At 37.7% G+C, this 20059-nt stretch overlaps 1 protein-coding gene across 1 annotated transcript in view; it reads left to right on the top strand.

Annotated features, from left to right (window-relative positions):
* Window positions 1–18851, top strand: part of HIBADH (3-hydroxyisobutyrate dehydrogenase) — an 85938-nt gene extending 67087 nt beyond the window's left edge. Inside the window, exons 5-8 of the mRNA XM_076331275.1 lie at window positions 4583–4716; window positions 5293–5369; window positions 12380–12536; window positions 17833–18851. Of these exons, the coding sequence (XP_076187390.1) occupies window positions 4583–4716; window positions 5293–5369; window positions 12380–12536; window positions 17833–17991 (527 nt within the window). The 3' untranslated portion in view covers window positions 17992–18851. The remainder of the gene's footprint in view (window positions 1–4582; window positions 4717–5292; window positions 5370–12379; window positions 12537–17832) is intronic.
* The last annotated feature ends 1208 nt before the right edge of the window (window positions 18852–20059 follow it).

Consider the following 20059-nt stretch of genomic DNA (forward strand, 5'->3'; position numbering starts at 1 on the left):
ATGTTAATGTAATTAATGTAAATCTTTTTTTCTAGCAAATTATATTCTTAAAAACAAGCAAACTGATTGAAACCAGGCTGCTTTAATGATATGTAAGACTTTTTTAGGGGTTTTTTTTGAACTGGAAACACCAGTGGCAAATTACAAGACTTCTTCCAACATGTTAAATACTGTTGTGATAAGCACAGAAAAGTGACTATGGAAGAGCAGGGTGGCTACTGAACTAGGCTGCCTGGCCTGGAGGCTAAAACTTGAGGTCATCTCCAAACTGTCCCAGGATAACTATGACCAGTTGCTGTTGTCATATGAGGGCTCCTAAGCCTCCACTCACCTCTTCATCTAAAATTTTGAACTCAGGAACCGCTCTGCATCAGGTTCACTGAGCAATCCTTTGGCGATCAAAGCAAGAAGCACGTGGTTTGACCTAATCCTTGCCCTACAAGTAACTTAGCTAGATGCGACAGGATGCTTTGAAGAGCAGTTCTTTATGCACCTCTTCTGATAAAAGAAATAAATTTTTCCGATCTTAGTCCAAAGCCTTCTAGTACACGAGTGGGAAACCCATCTCCAAGTGGGTATGCCATACTGCAGTGCTACTCTATAACTTCTCACCATGCTTTTTCTGAGATTCATTTTTTTGCATGCCACCTTACTAGCTAGATTTCTTATCATATTTATCTGCAAACCTGTTCCTGTCAGTTTATACCTCTGGGAAAAACTCTGATGGTGTTGTGACCTACTGACTCAGAGTTGAGCTACTCTCTGGGATCTGCTGGCGTGACCTCCTTAAAGGATCCTGCGTGCAGGTGTGGGGGGATCATCCTAGAGAAGCCAAGTATAGGACTGCAGCCATGGGCTCCAGCAGTCTCGCTTTGCAGGGGAGGAAATCTTACACATGCTAATCACAAATACAGTTTCTCAGAAACCGTTCCCTGAGCATGAGAAGAGGCTTTTTGTATTTTAGAAAGAACAAATAGATTCTGAAGGACTTTTGACCCTAATCAGCAGTGGTACATAAAGCACTATCTTGGACGGTAAGAGATCTTTAAAAAAATCAAAAGATGAAAAATAATCATTAGCTTTTTTAAATTACATTAGCTGCTCTGCTTTCTCCATTGCTCTCTTTAGTGTTAGAAGCTGATAATACTTCACTGGCTTGTGTTGTTGGTATGGAATCTGTGATTGTGAAATAAAGCTATGCATTCTTGTCTAATGATTTTTTATTTCTATTTTTAGCTGAAGTTACAGTTCTTGTACTCCTAGACTCCCTGCCAATTTTTTTTTTAAATTGCCAGTGTTATGGATTTGCTGCATTGCTTGTTTAATTCTGATAAAAGAGCTGATAGTTGGCAAGGACCCTAGATGATAAAATTTACCATGAAGTAAACAGGTTTTTGTTTTTAAAAAGAGAATTTTCCAAGCCTTCTGCATTATACAACAAATTGCTTTTTTTCTACTTAAGTAATTTATTTTTTCTACTTGAAATGTAAGTGTTTGAACAAGTGAGAGAGTGCAGCTGTCAGAAGATTAACCAGCTGAAAACTATTGTCAGCATTAATTTTGCTCTAATAAATGACTCTCCGAAGCTATTTAGCAGTCTGTAATCTAGATACAAGGCTATTGACCTATGATGGATAGTACTGGATTTTGTTTGTAAGCTTTGACTTAAATTGTCTACTTAATTTGCTGCAGGTCAGATCACAGGATTAGTGGTAAAGGCCATTATGTGGTTTGAATAAAAATTGCTAGAGGAATGGAATGAAAATCATTGTGTTTATTAATGTAGCAATCTTTGCAGTCATGTACATAGTAAAATGGTAGCCAACAAGATGGCAATGACCTGTTTGTGTTAGCTCTAAATCTAGGCTTTGGTCTTAGCCCAGTTCCTATGAGTTGCCTGGGGAGGAGTTGTGAGATTCCTGTGAGATTAAGGATTGGCTGCAAATAGGGTGTCTCTCAACCTGAGCAGGAAGATCTTTACCACTGTAATTATTTCAGAACCTCAACAGTGTTGTCTATATACACTGATTTTTTTTGAACCTGTGGGTCTGAGTTCTTCTGGATGCTCCAGTTCCGGACTCACCAGTACAAGAAAGATAAGGATTTACTGGACTGAGTCCAGCTAAGGGCCATGAAGGTGATGAAGGGACTGGAGCATCCTTCATATGAGGAGAGACTGAGAGAGCTGAGACTGTTTAGCATGAAGAGAAGGCTCAGGGGCGATCTTATCAATGTGTATAAAAACCTGACGTGAGAGAATGAAGAAGAGGGAGCTAGACTCTTCTCAGTAATGTCCAGTGACAGGACAGGAGGCAATGGGCACAAATTAAAATACATGAAATTCTATCTGAAACACAAGAAAACACTTTTTTACTGTGAGGGTAGTCAAACACTGGAAGAGGTAGCCTAGAGAGGCTGTGGAGTCTCCATCCTTGGAGATATTCAAAAGCTGACTGGACATGGTCCTGGGCAACCTGTTCCAGCTGACCCTGCTCGAGCAGGGGGGTTAAACTACATGATCTTGAGAGGTCCCTTCCAACCCCAGCAATCCTGTGACTCTGTGGTTCTAGGTTCTAATATAGGTTGAGCGGCTACTTCGTCAGTGGGAGCCTCTTTCCTCTACTCTGTTGCCTATTTTCACATAATTGGTAGGTATTTACTAATTTTGAGACCTTGATCTGTCAAATTTGTCTGAAATTCTTCAGTGACTTCAAAAGATGGTGCATGTTGGAAGGCAGGATGGGGGAAATAAATGCTTGACAGATACAGAAAGGGCATTTGTAGACATAGTCACACAGAGCAGTTGCACAGGGACGGTGCATCAATTGAAATTTTTATGGGAAAGCAAACAAAAATTCTTCAAATTCTTCAGTGTGAGGAGCTGCAGTGTAACTGTCCTTGATGTCAGAAAGGAAGTCCAATGCTGACCACTTCATTCTTTAGCTGTGGTACAGCACTTACATGGGCTTAAGGCTTTAAGTTGAGAGAAGCTCTGATTAGCCTGCTGTGGTGCCCACTGTATCAGAACTTTTTGTGCACAAACTTGGTTGCCATGGTGGCTTAGTTGTGGCCTTATTTTTTTCCTCTTGCTATTGTTTTTTATTGCATAATTTCATTTATTAATGGGGAACAAGGAAAACAGAAATGTCCTGTTTAAGAAGGATATATTTCTAACAGAATAATTTTTTTGCTATTTGAGGTTAGATTGTATTTTTTGTTTCTTTCTTTTTTAAAAAAGCTCTGTCTTCAACTGATAAGCTTTTTAAGAGTGCATTTTCATTTGTCACTACACAACATCTAGCTCAGTGAAGGCAGTTTCAGTTACACTCTGGAAACTATTTCAATAGAAACATTTATTAATGTTTATTATGGTAGCTAGTTGGTGACAAAGAACTGTGAACCATAGCTGGAGAGCAGCCTGACACTGTAGAAACAAAATGGTCCGCCACATGGAGGAAGAACAAACTGTTTCACTTGGACTTTCTGTTTGTGAGAACACTGTACCTAGTTAATCACATTAATTTGAAAGTAGGTCATTATCTGCAGCTGTACAACCTAACAGGCCAAGATTGGATGCATAGCACAGAAAATTTATAGTGGCTGTGCTTCTTGCTGAAGTGAAAAATAGTGAGGAAGCTAATGTGTTCATCAGTTTGGGGCAAATTTTCCTAGCAGTTCTACACATTAAATCTGTTGAGGATGAGGAGATTAGGATATATGAGTATTTTATATTAGAATTAGGCTTCTTTTAAGAAATAGAATATTTCATGGAGATGATAAATATCACATGAAAAATTTGATGGTTTTGTGCTTAGGAACTGTGTAATCAAAGAACTATGATGTGTGCTTACTGACCTGTGGTAAAGACAGGATACGCTTATAGAAATAGAACTGGGAATAATGTGTGTGTGTGTGAATCATTTTTACATTGCTTTTTACATAGTTCTTTACACAGTTGTATATGTGTTAAGTTTATGTGTAGGAAACTAACTCAAAGTTTCTCAAATTAAGTAGACTTTTGCTTCAGATTAGAAACATAATAAACTGCAGAGATTCAGAAGGCTTGGTTTTATATGCCTGTGTCTTTTAGATGTTCAGTTATGTGAAAATCAGCAAACATTGATAAAAATTAGCCTAGGTTTGGAAGAGCTGATAAAAGCAGAGTTAACTTTGATCAATAGTTTGTCAATAGTCATATGTGAAGAGTAGTTTGACAAAACAGAAATTTTATTTAGTAATTCAGATACAGTGAATTTTGTGGCGTGCAAAGGGTTGATTGTGTCTTCATATGAAACTATAAAACTGAAAACATTGCCAGTTTTCAGTTAAGTCTTGTGAATTGTTTATCTGCCAGTATTCCTGCAAGATACAGCCTTCATAAGGTAGCTTTATCTTCATCAACAGTTTGAGAATTAAGATCTCTCATCCTGCAATAGGCTTACTTTTACATAGACTTTGAGGGGTTCATCATAACTGAAGTATTAAGCACATAAATTTTACATCATCAGACCCTTACTGATAAGATTAAGTTCTTAAGGTTTTTAAAAATACTGGTATTAAATCCAATGTTGTCTTGATTCAGGTGTTGGAGCTGCTCGAGCTGGAAACCTTACTTTCATGGTTGGTGGAGTGGAACAAGAATTTGATGCTGCCAAAGAGTTGCTGACATGCATGGGTTCTAATGTGGTCTACTGTGGAGAGGTTGGAACCGGACAGGTAATGCTTGCTGAGGTCTTACTACTTATCTCAGTCTTTTATTTTTGTTGCTTTGTTTTTCTTTAATGATACCTACTCTTTTATTCCAGAACTAAATGCATTATAGTATATCTTCATACTTGTTTGCTTGTTTACTTGTCTTCAACCACGTGTTTATAAAATAACCTCATGGCACTCTTCTCCAGCGTGTTGTATAGCTTAGCACCAAAACATCTGACCTGGTGCTTCTCCACATTGGCTTGTTGAGATTATACTTCTTGGAGGACACAGATTTTAATTTTGTTTCTTCTAAATTTAGATTTACTGAATGTTCTGAAGGACAAAGAGCCCCTATGTGCCACGTATACTAACTGAGCTACTGTACTAAGAAAAAAGTATTTTCTAATCTCTGAAGGAACCATAGGGCAGCTTTCATTGACTTTATACTATTGTAGATCTGTGCTTACTGGTGCTACCTTTCGAAGAGAGCTGTCGGAACATACTTGATCATACTGTCCTGGATCTAGTTAAAGAAGATTCCTACATGTTAGCTCTATGAAAATGCAGAAACTAATTGACGGTTTAACTTATTTTCAGGCTGCAAAGATCTGCAACAACATGCTCTTGGCCATCAGTATGATTGGAACTGCTGAGGCTATGAATCTTGGAATCAGGTTTGTTTGATTTTTGTATTGGATTGAAACATTTTTTCTGTGTTAACAGTTTTTGTGGTTTATGGTTGACTTTCACTGAGACAATGATGATTAGATGGCATAGATAAACTTTTGCCAGAAATTCTTTTATAAAGCCATTAACATGCTAAAGGGATTATTTAACTGAAGTAGGGCTCTTCAGAACAGGAATATTGTCTTGTATGGGCTGTATAGATTGTTGCATTCTGCAGCTGAAGTTAAGAGTTTATTTGTTCTGCTGTAGTGCAGTGTACAGTAATGTTTGTCTTGCATTATAAATATGCAAAGGTAATATAGAGGTAACTTCTTTTTGTTTGTATTCTAAACTAATGTACAGTGTATTCAGAGTATTATACTCCCATATGGCTCTTGTTGGCTTTGTTTACTTTGTTAAATTGTTCCAAAATATATTGTAAAGTAAAACTTCTACTACAGTGTGTATATCAAATTAAGATCAAAGCATAAAAAAGAACATCTACCTTCCTGTTCGACTTTACCACTGCAGTTTGTCCTAATTGCCAGAACTCCTGCTTTGTCAAAAAGCTAGAGTATGTTCCACTACACTCTTGTCGATGCTAAGACTACTGTTTCTTTTCTAGCAGGTGATGTATCTGACTTGTAAGTGACAGCATATTCAAACAGAATTATTTTTCCTTTCCAGTTGTAACCTATTTATTTTGCTGTGGTCTTTGAGATTTTGTTTTGTTTTCCAATGGAATGCATGCAAGTACCAGATCAGTATCACAGTATTTGAACCTTCATAAATTCTCTTAGCCAGATCTAAATCATTTGCAAATTTATAGACAGAGAAGTCCTATGTTTGAAGAGATTATCTTGCAATTGTGTATATTTTAAGGGCTCTTCATGAATTATTTATTTGCACAATTGCATCCTTAAAATTGTCCCGTTAAAACTACAGATACTGTAGATACTTATCAACTGGGTTTTAGGCCATGTGTTCATGTGGATTTGATACAGTATAAAAACAGCAAGAGGGCATCAAATGCTTAAATAAATAAAAAAGAACACCTACATGTGCGCACATACACGAGGCAATGTAATGGATTCACATTTCCTCTTAATTACCATATCAAGATGCAGTTGTTTTATTGAATTGCCCTTGTCTCAGATGTTAGACTATCTTGACCTATTAAGTTGTCATGTTGTAATTGAGATAAAAGAGGAATTTGCTTTGCATCAGTGCTAATTGGTTTATCAATATCCTGTACCATTTACATTTTAAAATTGAGAGTCTGTAAGATACTGAAGCATCTCTGCATCAAGCCATAATAAAATCAGTAGCATTGTATACAACTATTGTAATCCAGTGTAGTGTAAAGCTTTCATCAGGTTCTGTTTTAAGTCATGGTTCACTTAATAAAGCATATGCAACTGATTTTTCATTATATTTTTATCTACATTTATAGGAATGATTAGAGTTAAAATGGAATATAAAATAAAATTGAGAGGTTTGGAAGACAGATATTCTGGGCATGTAAGCCCTCTGCAGAATGAGTTGATGTCTGCAGTCACTGTAGCTTGAAGGTGCTTAGAATTTTCGTTTTTCATTTTGTCCTTTTCCAGTTTAAGTTTTGGCTGAATTTGTATTCAGCATTTGTGAGCAAAATTCCAGTGTGAAGGTGGCAATATACAAACCTTCCTACCCTACAATCATGGTAATCAAGAACGAACTGTACTTACTGTAGAAGAAACTGCTGATTGTAACCCGAATTATACAAAGAGCAGAATCTCTTTTAGTCTGAAACTGTATGAGGTTTAAGATAGAGGCAGCAACTTAAAGCCTTACGAGGTAATTTAGAACCCTTGCATTGATTTTAATGTGCTGTGATTTAAATCCTGGAGAAGATGACTCCTGCTTATAACTAGAATAAGAGCCTTCCACTTTTGGTGTGTACAAATTTCTAATGTACAAGTTAACAGTTGTAATTCTAATCATTAGAAGTTTTGCTATATTAATAAATTTATTAGATTTTTTTTTCAAATCTAAAACTCAAAAGGATAGTGTGGCTGCCTAGTCTGGAGAGTGTAGGAAGCTGAACTTGATTTATTAGATTGATGCATATCTGGTAAAGAAAGTCTGACTCTGACCTAATAATGGTAATGGACACTGGAAATCTAAAAAAATCATGATAGAAATTGTGGAGCTTAGACATGTTCTTAACTTTTAGATAGAACATGAAATATCTTCATGTCATACATTGCTTATGTCTGCTACATCATTTAAATCTTGAGTTTTAGGGACTTTGGATAATTAATTATTCAAAATATTGCTGACTGAACTAGATGTAACTAGAAAGTCATATTACAGCACCTTCCAGAAACCCATATATACTCTGAGCTTAAGTCTTCAGAACAGTGTGATATTAATTCTATTAATAAACCACTTCTCTAATGTTTTCATAAACCATGCAGCCTAAATTTCATTTTCTGAAGCAGAGAGTTAGTTTTATTCCTTTCAGATTTTTAAATGACATCTGCTATTGTTTTATTTATTTTATATTTGAAATTACAGAATTTTTCCAAACTTCAACATAAGTAGCAAATAGAATGTGGTGAGGAGGAAGGAAAACTGGCATTAATGAGCAAAAATTCCACAATAAACTCCCAGAAAAATAGGCAACATTCCTATGTAATTTCTGCATTTATATTCCACTTGCTTTTCTACTTTACTCTAACATCATCTTCATTTACTAATGAAGATGTCTGTTTTCACTGGAAGTTGTTTGGTTTAGATTCTGTAACTAATTAAAAAAAAAAATCTGTCCTGAGTTCTGACCACTGAAATGCTTGTTTTGTTATGTTTTGTTTTTTCCATTAATTTCCTGATGCTTTATGAATGTTGCTACTAAAAGTTAGAAAATATGGCAGAAATTCTGGAAATGAATTCACATTTTCATTTGTATTTTCTTTCTTTTCTAGCATGATAGTGCAACTTGTCAGTAGAAAAATCTTGACTAGATTTTGCTATACAGTTTTATGGATAATGTGCATATTGCAAAATACTGTAGTGACTTACTGCATCAAACCAACACACAGAGTACATGTAAACTTCACAAATAAGAAATAAAAACATTAAGTGATACTGTCCACAGCCAGAGACTCTTTTTCTTTTTGCTGATCATCTCAGTGTCAGTAACTTTCTTTTACTGAGCTCCGAGTTCCAGTTTAACAATGTCTAATACTAGCAAAATAAAGCTCGGAAATGAAATATTGCTGATACCTGGTTTGTGTTTAGGTCAGATGGAAGTAGCTGCCTGTCAGGCAGTTTGCGATCCCTTCAGAGACTGCCTGCACAGACTCAGGGAAGGCCTTACGTGGTGACACAAGATAGGACAAGGCTGCTTAATATGGGTGGGATATAAGGGACCAGGAGAGCAGTAAGGGCTCTGTGGCAATAACCTCACTGCAAATACAGCTCTTTCCTAAGCAATTTTACTGTATATGGATTTGTGCCTGCTTGCTTTTTTAGATATATAAAGTGAAAAGACGGTAAAAGAACTTTGCCCTCTGATGCTAAGTCTAAATGTAGTTTCAGCCCCTCGATCTGGTTTCTGTGAGCACCCCTGGGCTGTAGATGGAAGACATGAGCAGAAAGGGGAGCCAACAGCATAGAGAGGAGCGTGTGCTGCAGGCTGAGGGATGATTAACCCTGGGCACATCCCCACTGCAAATTTTAGAAAGAGTGCCTTGAAAAAGAATTCCTCCAAGAGCACGGTGGCTCTGCTGTCTTTCACATGGGGCTATAGCTAAGTCTTGTGAAGGTTGGTAATGACACTTGAAAGCACTTACCTTGTTTAGAACGCCAATGGCAAAGGCATTTTTAGCTGTGGTAGAAGGGTCCTAAGGTTCTGCTTGAATATTTGCAACTTCATATGGTATTTATCCAAAGCACCTCGAGATGGGAAACTCTCAACAGTTCAGCTACTTCAGTTGTTACACCTTAAAATGAGACCAGGATGTATCTTTTTTGTGAGATGCCATTTCAATTTTTCTGTCTGTTCCAGACTGAAGTCTTGGAGGAGTGTATGAAAATTTCAGTACGTGGCTTTATCAAAGCTCAGCAAAACCTGAGTTTTGAGCAGTGGCTTGAAGCGTTCCCATTTTAACCATTTTTTTGGTATGTGTGTCCGTTGCCGAGTTTCTGCTGTTCAGTTCATTAGGAATGTTTTTGAAGAAGCATTGATTTGAGGGAAGCAATTGTTTTTGCTCTTTTATAAGTACAGTTAATACATGGACTTCTTTTCTGCTTATAAGGGAGAAGAACATTTTGGTAATTGTAAATTCACATGCGCATGCACAAGCTCTTGCCACGTCCAATAGCAAGTTGTTATGGGGACTGGCAGACTGTCATCATTTTGATAGCTTGAGCAGTATATCTCTTGAACAGCAATGGAGCTCTTATGCAGAGAGTATCATATGTTCCCAGCCAATTTACAGGGAAACAGCAATAACATTTTATCATGGTTGAGAGCCCAGTAGCTGCTTCCTATTAAACTTGCCCTTTCAGATACCTGTCTTGGATTAATTTGTTGATTTCAAATGGAAACTCAGTCTTCTCCACTGAAGCATGACTTTCTAGGATAGACTCTCACTGAATGACAATTACTGTATATTCTAGCTGGTTTCAGACCATTACAAGCTTTGGGCACAGTGGAAGACAGAGGACTTCTTCAGTAACTGATTTTAATATATGTCTAATTTTAACTGTCAGTTATATATGCACCGGTGGATGAATCCCCAGAAAGATGAAATTCAAAGCACTTCTAACTTGCTCTTATTAATGATACACTTGCTGCAAAGGAGAAAAAAAAAAATAGGTTCAGGTCTCCTGAAGAGAATCTGCATGGTGTTTAAGAGCAATGAAGTTTGAAGAAGCAGGGATTTAAACTGACACTATCTTCCTAGAGCAAAAATATGCCAGATCTAGTGCAGACAATATTTTACATATCAGTATAATACACACGTATTTTTTAAAGTATACTTTCACAGAGAGGTAGTTGGAACACTGTGAGAAGAGCATTCTTTGGGAGGGTTATACGCATTTTGAAATAATAAGCTCTCTGTCTTGCAGTATACGTGCAGCTATAATTACAGGCCTCTGCATGCAGCTGGATATGGCACAAGCAGGCACTACATTACTAAAAATACTGATCTGGATGTAGCAACGATAAGGAAACAAATAAGCCAAGAGATTTGTTTTGGCCAAAAAAGCAACCTCTGTGTGTTTGAAAGCTCAGGCGTTGTCTGCTCCCAATGCGGGTTTTTTGGATGACAACAATTAAAGCAGTTATTCAGAGTGGCTCTTGATGAAGACTTTGATGCACTATGCAAGATAAAAGTACAATTCAAATACTGTGAAAACATATTGGTGCCAGAAAACACATTTTTTTCAAAATAAATGGTCGTTGAAAGCGTTCAGTTGAGTCAGAGGGTTGGAAAAAGGTGGGGAGGAGGATAAAGCTTGATCCCATTCAGGCCAGCAGGGGACTTTTCCATTGAATTCCAGGGGCTGCTGCAGCAATTCATAAATAAGACTGCCCAGCAATAATGCTAAAAAGCTACCTTTGCAGTACAGAAAGTGATCTTGCTCTGCATTAGGAGGGCAGAATTGCAGAGACACGTGCCATTATGGGAACAGGAACCATGCTGTAGGGCCCACTGTCTTAAATGTAGTTTTTCAAATCCAAACTGCCTACTGGAATAAATAGACATAAATTTTAGCAACTATTTCATTGGTAATGAGCTTTACTTGTCTACAAATTAAAACCTTGAGCGCTACAGTGCCTGGAATCGGTGTTAGGATCCCCATGGCTATGGAGATCTGCAAAAAGTTTGTGGTGTAAGAGCTAATGTAAAAAGTGTTGTCTTCTATAAACGTTAAAGCTCAGCTGGAATTGTGTGGAAAAGGTGTTTTATTTTTAACCTGTTTGCTTGTCCATGGCAAAGTAGGTTGTGATATATCCCTTTTAAAATGTCCTTTTCTCATCTTGGATTGTTACTGGAGATAATTCCCTTGCTTTGTTCTTTATCGTGAGTGTAACTGAACATTTGTACAGGGACGGATAAACTGCTGTAGCTCGTTGTTGGTATAAATGTAATTGGTGTAAAATTACACTTGCATCTTGGTATCAGCATAAATATGAATCCGTAAGAGGGTTAATTTTCTATAGTATTGAAGTACTTTCAGGGTCCACGTTGAGCAGCAGTTTATGCCATTAGCTCCGTGATAGAACAAATGACGTTTCTACTTGGACAAGCTTTGTTTTATCAGGATCAGTAACCTTATCAACAGTTGACCCAGAACTATAATGTATGTTTGCCAATAGATAACATATGTCACAGTGAGAGGCAGACGTGCCTCATAAGCAAGAGTATATAAAGAAGATTTAATAATAGCAAAGCAAAGAATGTACAGATGTATACAATAGTAACATTTTTTGAGACGTGTAGTGGGTTTGTTCACTTGTTAGAGCAGGATCATTTGCGTTACCTTGCTGGCATCAAAAATGCACTAGTGTGCACGTATAAACACATCACACAAGTACTTTCACACTGCCACGCTTGCTTGTGAATTTTTTGCTTTGTTCAGCTTTAGAGAATATAATTTTGATATGAAGAACAAGTATGTGACCTAGTAGGTAGCAGAACAGAGAATGCTTTTTAGTAATTGAAATACGAGGGAACTGCTGTTCTCAGAGGACCTTTATTTTGCTTGTACTTTCAAAATTGCTAGGTGGAGGGGATTTACTTAGTGCAAAAGGAAAAGAGCTCTGAAAACCTACTGCTTAAATGGTGGATTGATGCTCTTTAATTTAAGATACAGCATCCCTACCCCCAATATCAATACTCTGTCATTTTTCATGACTTATAATAAAGGGAGAGAAATGATGGTAAGGTCCTAAGATATAAAACAAGTCACCCATGTCTTGTGCATTTTGACATTAACACTTCTCTTCCTTGACCTTTGACAGATTAGGCCTTGACCCAAAGCTGCTGGCCAAAATCCTAAATATGAGCTCAGGTCGCTGTTGGTCAAGCGACACGTACAACCCTGTTCCTGGAGTGATGGAAGGAGTACCATCTGCTAATAATTATCAAGGTGGCTTTGGAACAACACTCATGGCTAAGGTACATAATACTTGCATGTAAAGTATGTACAGTTGCTTCTCTCTGGGCTTCTAGCAAACGTTCTTCTCAGTGAAAACTTATGATTACAGGGAAATATCTGTGCATGAACAGAGGGGAACCCAGCCTCCTACTCTGAACTAATTACTTGTGTAGGGGACTTTTCCTTAGCCTCCAGCCTCTTTCTAGCCACTATTACTGCTTGAGCCACTGATGGATTTGTGTGTATGGCAAGTGTTCAGCAAGCCATTTTAGATGCCTCTTGCATGACTGCTCTAGAACTTAGAACTCAAGAGAGCAATCTGGGGAAATCCAGGTGACCTAATTAGGTGCAAATAGTAGCATAAGCATCTAAGATTTTGGGCCCAGTCTCTTCCAGATACCTTAAACTGTGCTACTGGACATGCCCTCTAGCATCCCCTTCCTTGCTAAGCCACCTGCTTATGTGCTTGTCTTTCTGCCTAAAGCCATTCTGCAGAAAGCAGACAGGTTTCAACCCATACCCCTGCAGACTGATTTTCTGCAGGTGCCTGCACTATGCTGTGAGTTATCCTGAATTGTCTTTGTTGGTGGCAGAAGTAGTGCTTCTTATGAGTAATAACCTAGTAATCTAAATTATTTGTCCACAAGGTGGGAGATCTGGGTTTTAGGTCCTTCTCAGCATGAGGAAGTTGTAACCTACAGCTATCTCATCCCAGGAGAGTGCACTTACTGCCATGCTCTTGGCTGTTCTAGGAAAAGCACTGTCCTGAGTCATGCTGTGGTCAGGAAAGCAAAGCTCTTAGAGGCCAGGGGAAAGTAGGCAAGGAGGTCAGGGCTCTGCATCCCACTGATGAGGACACATAGTTGGAGGAAGGAGCTATAGAACTCTGACTCTTGAACTACTTCTGCATTTAGCACAATGATTGCCTAAGGTAAATTATAAAACCCTGGAAGAGAACTCTCATCTAAGCATGTAAGTGCAGGAAATAATTTCACACTGAATATTAGTCTCGTGGGGATACTGTCCTGAGGGAGGTATTTGAGTTCATACAGGACGGTTTTAGGCATACCAGTTTATGAGTGCTCCCAACTGGTTAGGCATTCTGGCCATTTTCAGCTCTTCCATGTACAGTGGAAATTAAGCATTTAAAACTAAACCAGCATTCTCAGAGCTTGTGATCAAACTCAGATATTGCCATGCAAATCTCCACAGTACTGGAGTTCCTGTATGTAATACCTGCCTACTGATACTGTTCCTGTCATTTTGCAGTTGTTTTTTGTCAATTGTTGCATTTGCACATTCAGTGGAATTAGCCAAATTCTGTCCAGAGTGGGTCCAGAGTGTTTTGCATGTGGTAGCACCAAAAAGTTTTGCTAATGCTGCATGGCTCAGAACCCCTCAATGGTTGGCCTGCTACATTTTACGTTTATGGACCAACAACCAGGAGCTTTCATTGCTTTGAGGGATGTGTTAAAATGTTGGAAAGCAGTTTTTACATCACGTTCACGTCATTGAACATAGGGGACAATAAAATGTTATTTAAATTATTGATTTATGAAATGTGTTAGGTTATTGTTTGGAGTTTGCCAGGGCTATTGGATTAGAGATAAGCAACCTGATCTTGGCACTGCCTCAAAGCTCTTGTTTCCATCTTGTGTGCTGTTTTCAGAATCCGTTCTGCCTGCTGTGCCCTGTTTCACACTGCAGTCTCTGTTCTCGTGATTCATAACTCTTACTCTTGTCCAGAATAACCTCATAGTATAAATGGGATGGGGGCACATATTTCCTTCCCTACCTTTTAAATTTCTTTGTAAAGGGTTTTTTTCTTTTGGTCTGCTTCTAAGAGGCACCTTCATCTCCTCTGGAAGCTGCCTTAAAAGATCTTGCTTTCATTGGAGGAATAGCAGCCTGGCTTGTGCCTGTTGAAACTGCCAGCTTTTGGTTATAAAGCATCAGTGATAACTAAGAGGTGAGTTCCTCAGAGAGGTTGCTGTTCGCCTCTTCTGACTATGCCTCCCCTGCCAGTCCTGCCTGCCAGGCAGCCTGTAGACTGCCTTCTTTAGGCTGGAATCCTCAATAAGAAGGAAAGACACTAAATTCCTCTCATGCCTCTTGAACAATGCTATGTTATTCTATATAGACAGAAGATTACTTGAATGAGTAAGTAACCAAGACAGCTGATCATATTCAAGGTATTATTTGGTGCAGTGGTGACCTCTTTTAAGACATTCCTCCTTAGTTTGTGGAAAGACTTTTGCTACTATCCCTTTCATTCTGGTATGTGACATATCATGCAGTTTGTGAATTGTTTGAGTTGGGGACTTTTTTTCTGGGAAATACAGAGCATGCTTTTGCCACTTAAGAAAAAAGAAAAGCTATATTCAAAGGAGAAAGATGTAGGTGCAACCCTGAGGTTGAGAAGAGAGTAGTCCACAATGAGAACATCCAAGAGTGATTCAGTAACACAGTTACTAAACACAGTTACTAAACTTCAGGTTACTGCTCACACATCAGATGTGGTAGAAGTCAAAGGCTTTCTTAAAAGTATTTTGTCACCAATGGATCTCTCAAACAAAGCCAGGGGATGCTTATTTTAAGTGTTTGGGACAGAAAAGTTTGTCAGACACCTCTGAAAAGGTCTTCAGTCTTGAAATCTGAAGATTTCTACTGAAACTTAGAATTTAGTCACCTTAATGTGAAACCTGCTCTAAAGATTTTGCATTTAAAAAATCTAGTTTACTTCTCCTCGCCATCTTTGTGTCCGAGGCATTGCAGGCCAGAAGTTCTGTCTTTCATTCACAGCACAGTTGCTAATTAAATGTTGTCTTTGAATCCTGAGAAGAGCTAGATTTATATCATACTATTCTTGATTCATGTCAAGACAGCCTTTGAGCTTTATTCCAAATGGCAGTTTCATTTACATCAACTGCAAAATAAATGTGAGGAACCAGGTATTTCCAAAATGAGCATTGGAAGCAGGTTCTGAAAGAGAATCTGTGTCCCTATTCCAAGCTGAGAAAAAGTGGTTAGAATAGTCATACCATGAGACATTTGGAAGATGTTGTCAGTTCCAAAAGAGTATGAGAGGAGTCATAAACTATGCTCTGATTTTTACTTTTCCAAAAAGGTCAGCAAAGGGCAAATTTCTTTCAGAGCTGTTTTGTACTATTTCACTTGAGGACATCTCCAACCTCAGGAGAAAAGGTTGAAAATACTTTACAACCTGAAGCTAAAGATAAGCTTTACTGACATTTTGTATTTTTTTTTCCTTCAAAGCTCTAATTTATAGAATGGACTTTAAAAAACCAAAACAACCTTCCTGCACTTTGGAGTCAGGAGTCCTTGTCCATTTAATTGTTGAGATGTTGGCTGATGTTTCAACCATCTTGGAGCCAGAGTTTCATTATTAAAGTGAACAGACCCACTTTATGAAATTGTATTTGTGCTAGCAGTCTATTCAGAATTTTCAGGGATTGTTTTTGTGAATGCCCCTTCAGAAAGAAATAGGTCACGATCACCACTACCCAAACCAAGCACCTTCACTAGTTTGGAGTTGGATGATTTTGCCATTCTAATATTCCATGACATGATTTAAGCTTTATTGAATAAAATGGATAATATGGCAATAGATTTCACAAAGAGGGTTTAGAAGAGGCTAGGAATGTCATGGAATATCTTCCTGTAAGTGAGGTTAAAGTAACTGTTCCTAGATTTGTCAGGTCATCGGTCTTTCAACAGAATTGCTAGACAAGAAGGAATGATCTGCCCTGATGCAGATGAAGAATATTTTGGATTCTGTGACATCTGATACCTATGTTTTTCCCATTTTCCTAGATCTTGAAGTCATTCAAGGGTAATAGGAAGAGTAACTAGAATTCTGATTTGTATCAGAATGACCTTTATAGAGCCGATTTACAGATCGAAGTGACATTTAGAGAGTAGAGTAAGATCTTGAATTTCCTTGTGCTAATTCAAATCCAGACACACAGAAAGTAAAGACCTGTCTTGTAAGTCATCCCTGAGAAGTCAAAGGTGCTCTCAGCAGTACTACAGTCGCTCAGTTCTTCTGTATCAAAGATTTGTTATTTTAAAAAAAGATAAAAACACTGCAAATACTATAAACCAACATAGTCCTGGATGGACAGCAAATCTAGGCACTCCTAGTAACACGTGAGAGGTTCTTCTGCAACTTTCTTGAAATGTGGACCACAAAATTGATTTCTCTAGCAAGACCTTATAAGGGCAACCTTGAATGCAGGCATTACTTTCATACTTAGACAAGAGATCTGTTTATATACCCAGGCCCTTGTTAGCTTTTCTTTCTTTGGTTGGTTTCATGTCTGATTCAGCTTAGAATTCAAGACATTCTCCAGCCTACCTTGTCATTTCTGTCCAGCATGTGTGCAGCTGACTGTTTCTAGCTAAATATGGTTAGTCATAGTACCTGGTACTTGCCTTTGAGTTCCATCCTATTTATTTCAGATTATAGCTGTAGTTGACCAAGGACTCTTGGAGGACAGGTTTCAAGTTCATTCTCTTTGTAACCTCCCCTCCTTTTTTTGGCCCAAATTTAGTGTTTAAAAATGTAGTAGAATTATTTTCTGTATCCCTTTATCTTCAGTCATTAAAGAAAACTTTGAGTTGTAGCAGACCCAAGACAGTTCCCAAAAGAATTCTTTAATACATCCTTCCAGTTAGGCTGCAAACCATTCATATTCACAAAGTGGCCTATGCCTCTCATTTTGCTATTAACTGGTCACATTACAGTAAATGTATGTAGGCTAAGTGGCTTCAATTTTGTTGTTATTCAGATCCTTCCTGCTTGATTTTTAACCTGTTTTTAGAAAGAAAGATGTCCTCTTGCCTGAACAAGAAAATTATGCCATTACAACCTATGTGAAATGCGTAAGTGAATAGCCAGGGAAATTTTGTTTTTTGGAGATGACATAAAAAAGTGAGGAAAAAGAGTCTGAGTCTTGCTACCAGGTTGTATAGTGATCTAGAATCTTAAAATTCCTCCTGTCCTGAAGGAGGTTGCATGACTTGCAAAGTTTGGGGTTTTTTCTGTTGAATAACATTGAGTTACTGTTTTAGAAATGAAAAACTAAACAAGGCTCCCTTCTTCCAGGACTGAAATTTTAAGGCTGGAGTATTGTATTTGTTGGCAGTAGAGTTCTCTTCACAATGGAAGCCACATAACCTATAATATGTACATGGCTATTTATATCCTTGTTGTTTCTCCCCTGACTTCTTCTCTTTTTCTTTCCTTCCCTTCTTCCTCTCTGCCCTCCTCCTCCCTCTTCTCCCTCCCCACAGGACCTTGGCTTGGCCCAGATTTCTGCCACCAACACAAAGACACCAGTTCCTTTGGGATCCCAGGCACATCAGATCTACAGGATGATGTGTGCAAAAGGCTATGCCCTGAAAGACTTCTCAGCTGTGTTCCAGTTTTTACGTGAGGAAGAAACCTTGTGAGCTGTCCTTTGGAAATGGACGCAATAACAAACCACATTTTTTTATCTTTATAGCTTATTTGAGAAGTATGTGGGTATAGCTCGTTTGAGAAGTATGTGGGTTTAAGCAAATACTGTGCATCCTGATCCCATACAGACTAATCATCTTTGACTGTCTAGATCACAACGAACTCCGTTCTTTTTTCATAATTCTTGAAAAAGCAAGCCAGAGGAAGGCATTGTTTGGCAATTAGCCAGACAGTGATTTCTTTTTTTTTTAAGAACCATCAGGGTTTTTTTCACTAGATGGAATAAATAAATATTTTTTTTATGAAACACTTAACTGTTTGCATATAAAATAACTTACATTATGGCTACAAACTTAGGTGACTCTTGAATAGTAAGAGAATGTTATATAGTGATTTTATGATGTATAGTGATATATTAAAGTTAAAAATTAATACTTTATGGAAAAAGAGAAGATTTTGTTCAATGAAGAAACACAGCTTGAGATGGATATTTTTTTTTCCTTGCACCTACTAGCCTTGAGTTGATCAGTAGTGAATTTTTCCTGGGGTTCAGGTTGCAGATTAAGTTTATAGGCACGTGTTTCTAAGTGGAGAGCTGTTACAGCATGTTTACCTGATAGACTTAGTTAAAATAACATAGAATGTGTGTCCCTCTTGTAAAGCTCTGTTATTGTATTTTGCTAACCCAATTTTATATTTTCTTGTATTCTGTCACACATTTTCAGAACTCAAGAACAGCACTTACCAGAAGTTCTAACAAAGTATACATTTGTTTTAGGTAATTACCGAAGTATTTTAAATCTAAACAAACCCCATTATTTTGAAAAGAAATAAAAATCTATACTGGTAAGTAGTTGCTGTATGATTATTTGCTTTTTGTTTTGATGCACTCTTGTACACACACAATTAACCAAAAACTTTTGCCAAGTGGTCTTATTTTTTAATTTGCTTGGTTTTCTACAGGTTATCTTGCAAAACGAAGCTTTTTAAGAGCTCTTGTTGTGAAATGCAGATACATTTTGTGTATGTATTACCTTAACCATTCACCATCTTCTTGGTCTTGCAAAAGTACAGGTGCACATTTGGCTTTGTGAATATAAATATTTATGTTGATTTTGCTAGATCTACTCACATTCAGACTTACTTGCAGGCTCTAGGCTTAATGGTCAATTATGCATTTACATTCCTATTTTGGTTGTATGACGGATCCTTTTATATATGCACATTTGGGTAACAAAATTGTGTGCTTGAATTAGCTCAAGTCTGAATAATATTCTGAGAACTTGGACATTATATTTTAACACATTAGTAACATCATACAAAAGTCATTAAACAGTACTGGTTGATCTGTTCTCCTTTCAGTTTTCTTTGAAAACTGTTTGACATTTTAGGTTATTCAGGGATTTGGGGCTCGTTAATGTTATATATGAGTGTAGGACTACTGTGAGCAATCTTACTTTTAAAAAATTGTTCATCTCTCTTTTGATAAAACTACTGTTTCTACAGGATTGCATTCATTCCTTGAAATTAGACACAAAACTGCCTGCACTAAAAACTATTAAAATTGCAAAGTCAACCACTCAAGTGCTGGAAAACGCAGAAACATGGAACCATGGTTGCAGATGTGTGGTTCGACCTTTGATAACAATGTCACATACTATAACATTTTTTCCTATGGGACTCCTGCCTCACTAGGATGGACCTAGTCTCATAATTAATTTGAGGTCATGTAGCGAAGGACGTTTTTGCCAGGAGGATCCTTGTTCATTTCAAAGTTTTATAAGGGATGAGGTAAGGAATTGTAGGAGAGTCCTGATTAAGTTTGTCTCCTCTGTATTTGACTTGGAGATCTGGCTGGCATCAGCAGGACTGCTGAGAGATGCTTCCTTCTACTGTCCACCCCAGCCTGTAGCAGCGTTTGCTATGAATGTGTTTGCTGGTAACCCTGGGCTTACCTGTAACCCTGGGCTTGCAGGAAGCATAATCAGTTGTTTTCTGAAGACATTATATGTACACATAGTTGTTGGGAGCCATGAGGAAAGAGAATATGCTCAGTGAGAC

This window comes from Aptenodytes patagonicus, chromosome 2, assembly GCF_965638725.1.
Source record: "Aptenodytes patagonicus chromosome 2, bAptPat1.pri.cur, whole genome shotgun sequence".
NCBI lineage: Eukaryota > Metazoa > Chordata > Aves > Sphenisciformes > Spheniscidae > Aptenodytes > Aptenodytes patagonicus.